Source organism: Orcinus orca, chromosome 10 (assembly GCF_937001465.1).
Source record: "Orcinus orca chromosome 10, mOrcOrc1.1, whole genome shotgun sequence".
NCBI classification, from domain to species: domain Eukaryota; kingdom Metazoa; phylum Chordata; class Mammalia; order Artiodactyla; family Delphinidae; genus Orcinus; species Orcinus orca.
In genome coordinates, this window is record NC_064568.1 from 103342146 (window position 1) to 103356038 (window position 13893).

At 41.1% G+C, this 13893-nt stretch overlaps 1 protein-coding gene across 13 annotated transcripts in view; it reads right to left on the minus strand.

Moving 5' to 3' along the window:
* The window catches only part of PRPF4B (pre-mRNA processing factor 4B), a 40900-nt gene that overhangs the window by 11760 nt on the left and 15247 nt on the right, over positions 1 to 13893 (minus strand). For all 13 annotated transcript variants that reach the window (XR_004477555.2, XR_004477554.2, XR_004477553.2 and 10 more), the window contains 6 exons: positions 9179 to 9334; positions 7767 to 7848; positions 6244 to 6454; positions 3138 to 3211; positions 1826 to 1916; positions 958 to 1105 (listed from right to left, as the gene is read on the minus strand). Coding sequence is in view for 2 of the 13 variants with exons in the window: in XM_049715492.1 (XP_049571449.1) it covers positions 958 to 1105; positions 1826 to 1916; positions 3138 to 3211; positions 6244 to 6454; positions 7767 to 7848; positions 9179 to 9334 (762 nt within the window). In the remaining 11 variants the exon portion in view is untranslated. The remainder of the gene's footprint in view (positions 1 to 957; positions 1106 to 1825; positions 1917 to 3137; positions 3212 to 6243; positions 6455 to 7766; positions 7849 to 9178; positions 9335 to 13893) is intronic.

The window sequence follows — 13893 nt, forward strand, 5'->3', positions numbered from 1 at the left end:
AAAAAAAGAATTTAGGAAAACTAAATAATATGTATTTATTTAGTGATGTGTTTAGTCTGTTTTTTTTTTTTTAAGTACTAACAACAGAACTGTTGAGGAACACAAGTCTCTATATCATTCACACAATACTTTACTCTTAGCCAAATACTGTTTTCATGGAGTTAATTTCCAAAATAATCAATGAACAAAACAGAAACATAGAGGAATAAACCCACCTTGCTTGAACGGAAATCAATCTTGCACATTTTATCTCAAGATGTCTTGATGTAAATATTATCCTCTGAAATTCTAGTTATAATTTGTCAATAGACTACAGTTTAAAATTAGTGTCTATAATACAGAAGTTGGGGACTTCTATCAAACAAACTTTCTAAGCCTAGGCAACCTAAGACTTCAGTATAAACCTAAACACTTCTTTCTTGCGTTTCCAAACCAGTGCCAAGTTGATTATGCCAATGCATAATCTGTGTGTGGCACAGATTATGCATTAACGCACACGGGTATGCAATCACCTCCCTGCTCATAAAGAGAGGAGGCAACAGACAAAGATACAGATAATTCCCAGAACTATCTGATTTTACGCCGTTTGCAGGCCACCGTATGCTCAGTGACACCTGATCAATCTGACCTTTTGATTTCTCACCTTTCGGCTTGAGCTTAAGCTATTCACAGCGAAGGATGGTCGTAGACAAGCGGTAGGCGCAAGGGGGCTGAGCTGACACCAGTGCACAAAGCAGGTGCTGAGCTGCACTGAAATGAATTAATGCAATCAGCCTACGGCTCGAGAGCTTCTCACAGAACAACACGTGGCGATCAGCTAAATACCCAGAGCTGCTCTGTCGCCTTATAAGCCCAATACCTGTCCTACACAGACTGTGGTCACTATTTAAAAAGAGGCTTATTTGTGAACACCCGTGAAGGTGTCGGTGAAGGTTTTGTTCTGTGTCCTGAACTTACATGAGCTCGTTGTTCCGAATGATCTTCACGGCCACCTCCTGGTTGGCCCTCGCATTATCCCTGGCTCGGACCACGTTACTGAACACGCCTTGACCCGTGTAGCCATAAACGTTATAACGCTTATCCAGGACTTCACCTATGTTCACACCTGAAAAGGTAAGCTAAAAGATTAGAACTCTGACCATAACAGACTACTGCACAAAACTGTGAGATACACATCAGAAAAGTCGAAAAGTAGGATACACAGTGCAGTCACTTAAAAACTGTCAAATCTCTGCTGCGTGCTTGGCTTCCTGGATACCATGGAGACTCAAGGCCTCGCCCCCGTCGTGACACTCTTGCGTAATGCGGTTAAAGCTGCCGGCTGCCAACCGCTGCAGGAAGACTTTCCGCTCTCCTAGCAACTGCTGACGGTCCTAACACCGAGGAAGGAAGAACTGTGCTCACTGCAGGGTCTCCAGCTGCAGTCTGCGTGGCTGGCACCCCTTCCCTCTGGAGGATGATCTCATGGCTGAAAATAACTCTGAACAGATTTAAGCTGCACATCAAGTCTTCACCTCACTTCAATTTGTGATGCTTCTGGGCTGTAACATGGGTTCATGAAGCTGCTAGACGTGCCACACTTTTGAAGTGACGGCACTGTGATGTGACTTTCAGAGTCCTCCCAAGTGTGAAGGCACTAGGCCACGTACTTTTTACAAGCTGTTACAATGAACTCTAAAATTAATAAGAACTGTATTGAAAAAGGATAGATACATGTATAACTGAGTCACTCCGCCATACACCTGAAACTATCACATTGTTAACAACTATACTCCAATAGAAAATAAAAGGTTAAAAAAACAAAAACAAAAAACTGTGATCTTACGATAATAGCCTTCTGCATCAGTCCAGTTATCCCTGAGGTTGGGATTCTCTTTGAAATCTTTTCCAATGCCAGCAGCCCGCAGACGCGCACTCTGAAATTAAGGCAGCAACATGAGCTATTTAGCCACCAAATGGGCAGACATTTAAAGCACTTCCTTTAAAAGAAAAACAGGTAGAACCAGCTAAAATTTGATAACATTTTATGCCAACTTAAATAAACTCGTACTATGACTTGTGTAAATGCAACACAGCAGAAACATGATTATCTAAGTCTCTTGAATCACAATAATGCTCAAGAAAAAAAGTAACAAGTTATCTTCACATTTCTTTTACTGCCCTAGTCACGCAACACCCCCTCCCGTCTCCTCCCATCTATGGATGAAATGTCACTGGCTGTGTTAGAAGATGAGTTTAAGAATATCTGGTACTTCTGAAGTGTCTTCACTACACGTCACTCACATCACTCTCCATGACACCCAGAAAGCCCTTCAACATCATCCAGGTGGATGATGGGTGCCAATACTTTAACTGGCTCAAAACCATCTCACGCTTTCTTAACCCATCTTTTTTGATGCTCCTGTGGCAGCACACCACACACGGGACACGTTACTTAAGCCAATCACCGGTGTCTTCAGGGTCCTGGACATCACTGCTTTATCCTAGTCCATTTTTAATCTCCCTGTTACATGTTTATCTCTCCCACCTCCCTTCACCAAAGCCTCTGTATTTCTCACGTTCTTTTAAATTTATGATGGAAATGGTCTGCTACTTTTGAGACCATTTTTCAAGAAAATCTTTTCAAGAAAAACCACTGATAAAGTGGCTAACGGTACAAAATTTCTCAACCCACTCCTTGTAACATTTCCAACTCTTCCATGACTTCTATTAGGCTCCAAATCCTTAAGTTCCCAATCGCCTACAATGCAGAGGCCCAAAGGGGACTCTAGGCCTGAAAATTACTGACGTCACCTGGTCTCCCCTGACTGCAGCACACACACACAGAGGCTTGTAAAGCCAAGAAGCAAGCTGTTTAAAGAAAATAACTACACATTCAAGTCATTTGCTGTTTAGCTTGTATGAAGCCCTCAGACTGTTCTGCTGCACTTGTTTTAAAATTTGATTTAATTTCAGACAGAGAAAAGTTGCCAAACTAGAATAAAGAGATTCTAGATACACTTCACCCAGACCGTCCAAATGTTAGCATTAGTTTGCTTTATCCTTCTCTCTATATATGTATATACCACTGAAATACATATTTGTTATATACCCTTTTCTGATTAACAGTTGTGTTTTTATGACTTAAAATTACTCACGTCAAAATACGCAGCAAACATATCATCAGATTCTGTGAACATGTCGGGCGCCAACAGCTTCTTCTGAGATGAACCTTAATGGAAATTAGCATTAATATTTGAAAAATGAAGAGATGCAAATGGAAACACAAATAATATATCAATGGAAAATCACTAACAGCAATTCTAACTTCTTTTTCCTCTTGCACATCCGTTTTTCACCAATATCCAGCTTACAATCACTCTGTGACACTAAGACATACACAGCTATCCACTTTTTACTGAGAGTGCACTTCAGAAAGTTGAAAGACCTAATAGCGGTACTTCCACTAACGCTGAATTAATATGCTAATAACTAAGCAACGATTAGGTATTACAAGGGAGGCTCCTCTCTAAACTGCAATTTCTCTCAGAAGGTTAGCACCCCGCACTATGAATACAGATCTGCGTATTTCTCTCCTAAAACGCCTAATGACCCCATTAGAACACTGGGCAAAAAAATAAATGTAAGGAAAAAAGAATGCAACAGCCTTAATCATACGAACACATGCCCGACCTCATACGCCCAACTCAAACGCAAATTAAAATCACAATGAAATACCATCCTATGAATCTGGCTAAAAATCTAAAAGTATGACAACATTCTGTTAACAAGGCCCTGGGTAAAAAGCCCTCAGACATGGCTTGTGGGATGGCAAAACTGTATAACCTTTACAGAGGGAATCTGGAAGTATAGAGCAAAATGACATATTCATTCAGACCCAGAAATCCCACTTCTATGAAACCATTCCAAAGACACAGTAACAAGCAGAAAAAAACGACTTAATGCACAACGCTATTATCATTGATGCTCCAATCAGCAGCCAAACATCTACCATTAGAAGACTAACTGAATGAACTACGGCACACTCATCACACTGTGGGAATACGCAGCTGTAAAAGGGAATGAAGGTCATTTCATACAGATGAGTATGTATAATATTTTGTGTGCATGTGTAGACAGAATATAAACACATGCATGTATGAAAGATGTTTTAGTGATTTTTTTAAAACTCAAAATATTCCTAAAAATCAAAAGCAAATGAAAATAAGCCTAAACCAAATCAAACTGGTGGTATAACCGCACAGAGAACTATTTCAAAAACCTTTAGAACAACACAGGTTTGTATACATCTTGAAATATATCCTAAGGACAAAACCATTACATTTTCAAACTGCATTCAGTACATTTAATACTGACAATCGCAGTGATAACTCTGCGTATGAAAGTTTCAAAATAACCTAAGTACCTGTGCTTATTAGGAACCAAGTTTTTCTACTGTAAAAGAGAGAAATACAAAGTCAAGAAAGTTAATAAAAACCCTGTAATCTCGAATTTGAATTGGCAAATCAGTATGAACTCCTCCTTTCCAAAAACGTATGTATTTCCTAGTTTGGTCCACTGAAAAGGCCCACCAGTAATGGGCACCCCTAAGTGCCCTGTAGTCTCCAAGTGGCATTTCCTACCAAGTGGAACCAAGGATCCCTGGAATAATAACTGATTCTGCTCTGGGGCAAGACACACACAAGGTGAGCCTATGACGTCTTACTGCCTTGGAACAGGAGTCAGCAAACTACAGATGGGGCCGAATTTGGCCCCTTGCTTGTTCCTGTATGGCCCTGACACGTGAACACCTCGTGAACTTCAGTCCATCAAGTGTTTTGGGAACGTGGCCATGCTCATCCATCTGTGCTGGCCCAGCTGCTCTGCACCACGAGAGCAGAGCTCAGTAGTTGGAACAGAGAAAAAAGTCTAAAATAATTACAAAAGCCTAAAATATTGGATATTTTACAGAAAGCCCCTGTCCCAGAAAGTAAAACAGCCATGTTAAATAAATACTGCAGGGTTTGCCTCAAAAAGACACCAGAAACCCATTTAAAAGGGGCTCCCTCCTCGTGTGAAGAGAGAACAATCTAAGCTTCAAAAAGAAAATGGCAGCAGTGGATCCAAACACAAGAGCATAATGACACCAGAGAGTAAAACCCAACAAAATACCCAAAACCTCGCTGCTCACCTCTGGAGGCTGCTGGGGCACCAGCTCTATGCTATGCTAAAAACTGGTCAATAAGCGAAAATAATCAAGCATTTAACCTGCCTTTCCTGTACGAACTAGATTTGGGGGTAACCAAAGAATGGAAACCTCTTCTTTTACAGAATTAGAGCTAGTAATTCAAAAGGAATGATATTTTGAAAATCACCACTTTGGAAACCCTGCCGCCCCCGATGAAATAATGGATCTAAGTAGGAACTATCGATGGCTGCTAAAAGCGTAAGGCAAACAGCTGAACAGAAACTTCAGTGGAATATCTTACCTAAACACACAACCTCAGTGCCAATAAAAACAGGGACAGCCACACCACACCTACGTGCCACCAGATGTGATATAAAAGTACATACCGCCAGTTAATGAAGCATTCCTGCCCAAAAAAATTAAGCCGACACCTATTCAAGTCTCTAACGCTAACTACTAGTTTTCAAGAAATACGGAGAGCGGAAATAAATGACACAAGAACGTGGCCAGACAAAATCAGAGTAGAAAAGTTCACAGGACACAGGCCCTAGCACCTTCACAAGTAAAGGGGGGCGTCGGGGGGCGGGGGACAGACCACACCACAATGAGAAAACTATTAAAAAAGAGACTTCAGAGATGTATACCCCAAACATAATGTGTATCTTATTTGGATTTTGACTCAAACCAACCAACTTTAGACATCAGATATTTAAAAATTATCAACTTTATCAAGTGTAAGTAATGTTTTTTAAAAGGTCCTTATCTAGCAGATACAAACTGAAGTATTCCCAGATGAAATCAAGTCATGGCTGGGATGTGCCTGAAAATAGCCTAGCAAGCCAGAGCGAAGGCGGTGAGCACGCGCGTGGGGTTCAGGGCGACACTCAGGTCACGCCTGCTCACAGGGAGCAGTCACTGAGGCGCCCAGGGCCCTGCCGTCCTCTGCAGTTTGTTGCAGAAGCAGCATTCCTAGCCCCCATCCCACCCCCATCCCCAAATAACCTCCCTCCTTAGGAAGTAACAGGGCTGCAAATTCAGAGAAAAGCATGGTTGAAACAAAACTGTAACTGACTCACCATTATTCTGTTCGACTGTCATGAGATTATGCTTGGCCTTGACTGAGGCCTCAAACGTATCAACGTTCTCCCGTTCATACTCCTTGACGTCGGCAGCGACGCGTTCCAGGACGTCCTCCGGGGAGGGAGAGCGGGTACGGGTGCTGCTCTGGGGGCTGCTGGGCTCAGACGGCGCGGACATGTTGCTGTCCTCAGCAAGGTATTTGTATTTCTGCGGTAACGACACAGAGTGTTACTGTCACAACATCTGGTGCTAAGAGGGCCTGAACTGAAAAGTTAAGTGTCAAGTAATGCTAAAAAAGTTTTAAAGGTATTGAAGTCTTAACTGAATTAGATCCACAATCCCTTATATGTAATTCCAAATCCACAAAACTCTGAAAGCTTTGCTATGTCTGGTGCACATTCATTAGGTGGCAAAACCTGCGCTGCAGAGATGTGATGCTCTGAACAGGCTCACCTTCCCCAGTGGGAACACGATACGCCTCACTCACTGCAAAACTCTCCTAGTGGCTGACAATGGGGTGCTGTGCTAGACCCCATTGATGGGGCAAAGGAATATACATATATGCACCATATTACCTTTCTAACATTCACATATTTCTGAGTTCTGAAGCACATCTGGCCCCAAAGGTTGGAGATAAGGGATTGTGGACCTGGGTAAGAACAAAAAAAGATTCAACCAAGTCTTTAGGGATATCAGTTTAATAACAGTTTCATCAGTGCCCCACAAAGGTAAGTTTCCTCTGGAATTCTAGTTATGCCCTATGTACTCAGGTGATTCAAATTCTTCCCCTCACTCTGAAATGCTGTGGTTGCTCTCTCTGTTTACACAAGCTGCTACGACTGTCCTTTCCTTGTCTGCTGTCCTCCTAACAGCACCCAAGTATGTTTCATATGTTCCAGAATTCTTCCTCTCAGCTCCATCACTCACCCCCATCACATGATGGTGAGAGAAGGCGCTTTACAGGGACCACCGTCCTCCAAGGCTGGAGTAGCCAGGCCTCATCTCAGGATGGCAGGGAGAACCGGCAGCCTTCCCAGGCAGCTCACCTTACCATTAGGCCTGAGTTTGACACCCTTTCCCACCCAATCCCTGCATCGCTCGGCTCTCAAGGAGTCTTACAATTATTGAGATGTTCCATTTAAACGTTCACAACTGCATTAGAAAATGTGCCATTTTATTAGGCATTAAAAAATCTTTCCCACATATTAACAGGCTATTTATAAGTTTGAGCTAAAGGAAATTCCTCCAATTTATACTCACTTATGAGGGTTTTCTTGTTCATCAACTTAAAGAAAAAAAAAGAAAGCAAACTCCAAATTTTGTCTTATAAAAGAGGTTTATATCAGAATCCCATGTATAACAAAAAAGATTAACTGTTTCAATTTTATTAAGGAACCACCTTCCTTTCAAGACCTATTCAATTGCTACTATTGTCACTGCATTGTCAAAGTAAAAATCCTTAATTTTGTTACAATAGTGGTGAAGGAGTGTTGATCAACATGTTCCTGAAACCACGCACCTGAACAATGGCCTGCCTTTGTATTCTTCTCTGTTCTATCAAGGCTTCTTCATCTTCCTCCTCAACATCGAAGTCTTCAAGGCTTAGGAAAAATTACACACACATCCGTGTAATTAACATCAAACATACTTAGAGACTCCAAAAGCATTACATTTATACATTTAAAAAAATAAAAGCTGGAAAATGTAGGTCATCAGTACATTGAGCAAAAATCTTAAGCCACCCCACTCTATCCTTGCTTTCGAACTGTCCTGGTTTGGAATCCTGGCAAGTAACTTAACCTTCTACGTCTCATTTTTCTCCTCACCCGTTTCATAGCACAAAGACTGGGAACAAAAGAAAGATGCCTAAGTTTAAAAGTCATCACTAGCTGTGCCTTGTAGTAAAGTCATTTCATCTCCGCAGCCCTCGTTTCCACACTTATACAACAAGAGGGGGGCTGGGATACACAAGTAAACTGCTACCTTTTCTGGGTCACAGAAGCCTTTGAGAGCTATAGATCCTTTCCCCACCCAAAATGCACAGGTAGACATTTGCACACAATCTGAAGGGAAAGTGGCTCTCCCTGCAAACACTGTCCCAAGCAGTTCAGATGGTCCCCCAAGAACCCCGCACTCTCCATGATCGCTCCTAGCGCAGCCCTTTCTACGACCTGCTGGGTGTTCACTGCAGAGGTGTAAGCGACCTGCACTTGGAAGGTACCAGGTCTGCGCAGGACACTTTCCCTCCACTCAGCCCTCTTCTCTCCCAGCTCCAACCAGGGCTCCTCAGCTCAAGCGCTGCTAACACTAGGACGGTTCTGTGCGGTGGGGCATATCCTATGCACCGGAGGATGCAGAACAGTGTCCCTGGCCTCCCGCTACTAGATGACAACTAAACAGGTCTTCAGGCATTGCCAAAACATCCCAGGGAGGCAAAGCTCCCCCCGCTGAGAACCACTGCTCTGAATTCATCTCACTTGTTTTTGAGATGTGCCATTTAGACAACGAAGTTTGCATTAAAAACTGTCCCCGCCAGTTTATTAGGCTGAACATTTCTGCATTTTCCACACTGTAACAGGCACAGCAAGTGTGTACCGTTTACACAAAATGCAAAGTCTACACTTAGTAAAAAAATCCCCCCACCAAAACTGGTAACTGAGATTGGCAGGATACCTCTATGGTTCCTAATGAAAATATAGAAGGAAAGGCTCGTGATAAAGTGACGGCCCATATTCACCCCAGCCAAACCCAAATTCAGACAACCATGACCTCTGTCACATAACCTATAAAACCTGCACAGAAGATGAACTTAAATTCAGGGTCAAATTAATGTATTTGCTTAAAATATTCAGAAGGAAATTAAAGATTTCCAAGTCAAACAGTGTTTCTCTGATTTGGAAAAAGGAAATTATAGGAAAGTTCCGTTCTTACTTATCATCAGATGAAGATTCCTGCTCAACTTTCATTCCTTCAGAAAGACTTCCTTTAAATTTATCTTCCTTTACTTTGCTTCTGCTCCTACGTCTACGACCACCCCGTGACCGAGACCGCCTTCTCAGGCGTGATCTGCTCCTTCGACCTCTGTCCCTGTTTGAGGAGAAGAAGAAGACATATTTTAAAGGTCAATTAAAGTTGAGGAGGCTGAGTTTGCTGGGCGTAGGGGTAGTACAGGGACTCTCTGTACCTTTCAAAAGTTCAGCTCTGTTGTGAATCCAAAAGTGTTCTAAAAGTCAAGTCTTTAAAAACAGTTAAAATTTTTAAACAAAATTAACACACCATCAATAAGATATGGATACCCAGCCTAACTGACGACAACTAAACCACAGCTACTCTTCTTATCAACTACAAAGGGGTGCGAGGGAACTGTCGGGGCTCTGTACCTCGATGGCAGCTGTGCAACCACACATCTGTCGAAACTCACAACTTTACAACAAAAAGGGTGAATTTTACTTTATGTAAATAATATATCTCGATAAACTTGATTTTTAAAAAGATCACTGCTGAATAAAGTACGGGAAAGACAAAGGTGACAGAAATTATAAGTCTAGTTAATATGGCCCTCAGACATTGTTATAAATGCCCTGTTAACCAAACAGAAAGTGACTTCAGAGTGCAAGTATGAAGGTGGAAGTCTGTGTGAGACAGTGCTGTGGGACCCCAAGAGAAGGCCGTGAGTCTACAGAGGGCTGATAAACTAGGTTCATGTCACATCTGACCATGTTTATCTCAGACTTCTTCTGAAAACTTACTAAAACAACATTAAAAGGAACAATGACAAAATAAAACCTTCAGTCAAAGACAATGTGAAGAGATGTGACAACAGATACCAATAAAAGCTTGAAACATGCAAAGTGGACAGAAAAGCAGCAGCAGATCAAATCTAAATCTTAGTCCAATAGGGACGCACAGGGTAAATAAGAAACAAGTCAGTGCCTGCCACAAAGCCCCAGAAAGTCTCAAGATCTGGAGATACTGTATCCTCTGAAGGATGATGGAGTACAAGGGAAAAGCTAAAGAGAATTGGCTGAAATCCTTTAGGAGCAGCTTGACTTGGTATATTCCCCTTTCTGACTCAGTGGAGAATGCCACCGGCCGCCCCTCCCCACACTACCGCAGGAAACTTAATATTCACTTTACAGAGAGATAGTGGTGGTTGTGAAAACTGGCCCACGGTACTGGAGGGCACTGCACTGGGAAGAGAAGGGTTAAGGGGGGACCCACATTATTTAGGACCAGAACTCTACTGGCAGCCATGTCTTACTCTCCAGCAGATGAGGAGATTCTGGAAAACTCACAAGCCCAAAAGGAAAGATCTACAGTCACTGATACGCTAATCCGCCACCAAACCACAAGTTCCAGGTTGTCCGAATGGAAGAAAGCTTCCATCTAGCGTTCTAAACCAGAATAGAAAAATAAATAAACAAACAGTCATCTGCGACTCTCCTGGCAGTCCAGTGGTTAGGACTCTGTACTTCCACGTCAGGGGGACCAGGTTCCATCCCTGGTCAGAGACCTAAGATCCTACTCTCATGGAGACGATAGGCAGATGAATCAGAATAGGCAGCAAGGGAGGATCCACCTGGTGGAAGAAAGTCCTCAAATGAAAAGGCAAACAGGCAGCCAAAGAAATCTGGGTAGAAACAATACACAGGGAAGAGGAGAGACTACAGAGAAGAAAAGCGCCACAAAATAGACTCATTATCATCTATGACATAAAGATGCTACTTCCATAAAATGAGAGTAAAATGTTATTAAAAAACAGCCAACAAGGTCTTGGAAATTTAAAAAATTATGAGTGTGCAGAAGGGAGAAAAACAAAATCAACAGAAAGGTAAGAAGGCAGATTGAGAAAGCTTCTCAAGACTGAAAGTAGAACAAAAGGACAAACATAAAAGATGAGCGAGAAACACATTCACAGAAAGAGAGACAAAATGAAAAGGCAGAGACTTCGTACCAGATGAAGGAACAAGATAAAACCCCAGAAGAACAACTAAATGAAGGAGAGATAGGCAACCATCCAGAAAAAGAATTCCGAATAATGATAGTGAAGATGATCCAGGACGTTGGAAAAAGAATGGAGGCAAAGATCGAGAAGATGCAAGAAATGTTTAACAAAGACCTAGAAGAATTAAAGAAGAAACAAACATAGATGAACAATGCAATAACTGAAATGAAAACTACACTAGAAGGAATCAATAGCAGAATAACTGAGGCAGAACAACGGATAAGTGACAAGGAAGACAGAATGGAGGAATTCACTGCTGTGGAACAGAATAAAGAAAAAAGAATGAAAAGAAATGAAGACAGCCTAAGAGACCTCTGGGATAACATTAAACACAACAACATTTGCATTATAGGGGTCCCAGAAGGAGAAGAGAGAGAGAAATGACCCGAGAAAATATCTGAAGAGGTTATAGTCAAAAATTTCCCTAACATGGGAAAGGAAATAGCCACCCAAGTCCAGGAAGCACAGAGTCCCAGGCAGGATAAACCCAAGGAGAAACAAACATTATTGAAATCAACAAGGGAAAAATGACAAATAACATACAAGGGAACTCCCATAAGGTTAACAGCTGATTTCTCAGCAGAAACTCTACAAGCCAGAAGGGAGTAGCACCATATATTCAAAGTGATAAAAGGGAAGAACCTACGATCAATATTACTCTACCCAGCAAAGATCTCATTCAGATTCGATGGAGAATCAAAAGCTTTACAGACAAGCAAAAGCTAAGAGAATTCAGCCTATCAAACCAGCCCTACAACAAATGCTAAAGGAACTTCTCTAAGTGGGAAACACAAAAGAAGAAAAGGACCTACAAAAACAAACCCATAACAATTAAGAAAACGGTAATAGGAAGACAAATATCGATAATTACCTTAAACGTGAAAGGATTAAATGCTCCCACCAAAAGACACAGGCTTGCTGAATGGATACAAAAACAAGACCCATATATATGCTGTCTACAAGAGACCCACTTCAGACCTAGGGACACACACAGACTGAAAGTGAGGGGATGGAAAAAGATACTCTATGCAAATGGAATCAAATGAAAGCTGGAGTAGCAATACTCACATCAGATAAAACAGACTTAAAAATAAAGGCTGTTACAAGAGACAAGGAAGGACACTACATAATGGTCAAGGGATCACTCCGAGAAAACAATTATAAATATTCACGCACCCAACATAGCAGCACCTCAATACATAAGACAACTGTTAATAACTATAAAGGAGGAAATTGACAGTAACACAATAATAGTGGGGGACTTAAACACCTCACTTACACCAATGGACAGATCATCCAGACAGAAAATTAATAAGGAAACACAAACTTTAAATGACACAAGAGACCAGATAGATTTAATTGATATTTAAAGGACATTCCATCCCAAAACAGCAGATTACACTTTCTTCTTAAGTGCACACAGAACATTCTCCAGGATTGATCAAAACTTGGGTCACAAATCAAACCTCAGTAAATTTAAGAAAATTGAAATCACAACAAGCATCATTTCCGACCACAATGCTATGAGATTAGAAATCAATTACAGGGAAAAGAACGTAAAAAACACAAACACACGGAGGGTAAACAATACGCTACTAAATAACCAAGAGAGTCACTGAAGAAATCAAAGAGGAAATCTAACAATACCTGGAGACTAATGACAATGAAAACACGACGATCCAAAACCTATGGGATGCAGCAAAAGCAGTTCTAAGAGGGAAATTTATAGCAATACAAGCCTACCTCAAGAAACAAGAAAAATCTCAAATAAACAATATAACCTTGCACCTAAAGGAACTAGAGAAAGAAGAACAAACAAAACCCAAAGTTAGTAGAAGGAAAGAAATCAAAAAGATCAGAGCAGAAATAAATGAAATAGAAACAAAGAAAACAATAGCAAAGATCAATAAAACTAAAAGCTGGTTCTTTGAGAAGATAAACAAAATTGATAAACCTTTAGCCAGACTCATCAAGAAAAAGAGGAAGAGGACTCAAATCAATAAAATTAGAAATGAAAAGGAGAAGTTACAATGGACACCACAGAAATACAAAGCATCATAAGAGACTACTACAAGCAACTCTATGCCAATAAAATGGACAACCTGGAAGAAATGGGCAAATTCTTAGAAAGGTATAACCTTCTAAGAATGAACTAGGAAGAAATAGAAAATATGAACAGACCAATCACAAGTAATGAAATTGAAACTGTGATCAAAAATCTTCCAACAAACAAAAGTCCAGGACCAGATGGCTTCACAGGTGAATTCTATCAAACATTTAGAGAAGAGCTAACACCCATCCTTCTCAAACTCTTCCAAAAAACTGCGGAGGAAGGAACACTCCCAAACTCATTCTATGAGGCCACCATCACCCTGATACCAAAACCAGACAAAGAAACTACAAAAAAAAAAATTACAGACCAAAATCACTGATGAATACAGATGCAAAAATCCTCAACAAAATACTAGCAAATGGAATCCAACAACACATTAAAAGGATCATACACCATGATCAAGTGGGATTTATCCCAGGGATGAAAGGATTCTTCAATATACGCAAATCAATCAATGTGATACACCATACCAACAAACTGAAGAAGAAAAACCATATGATCACCTCAATAGATGCAGAAAAAGCTTCT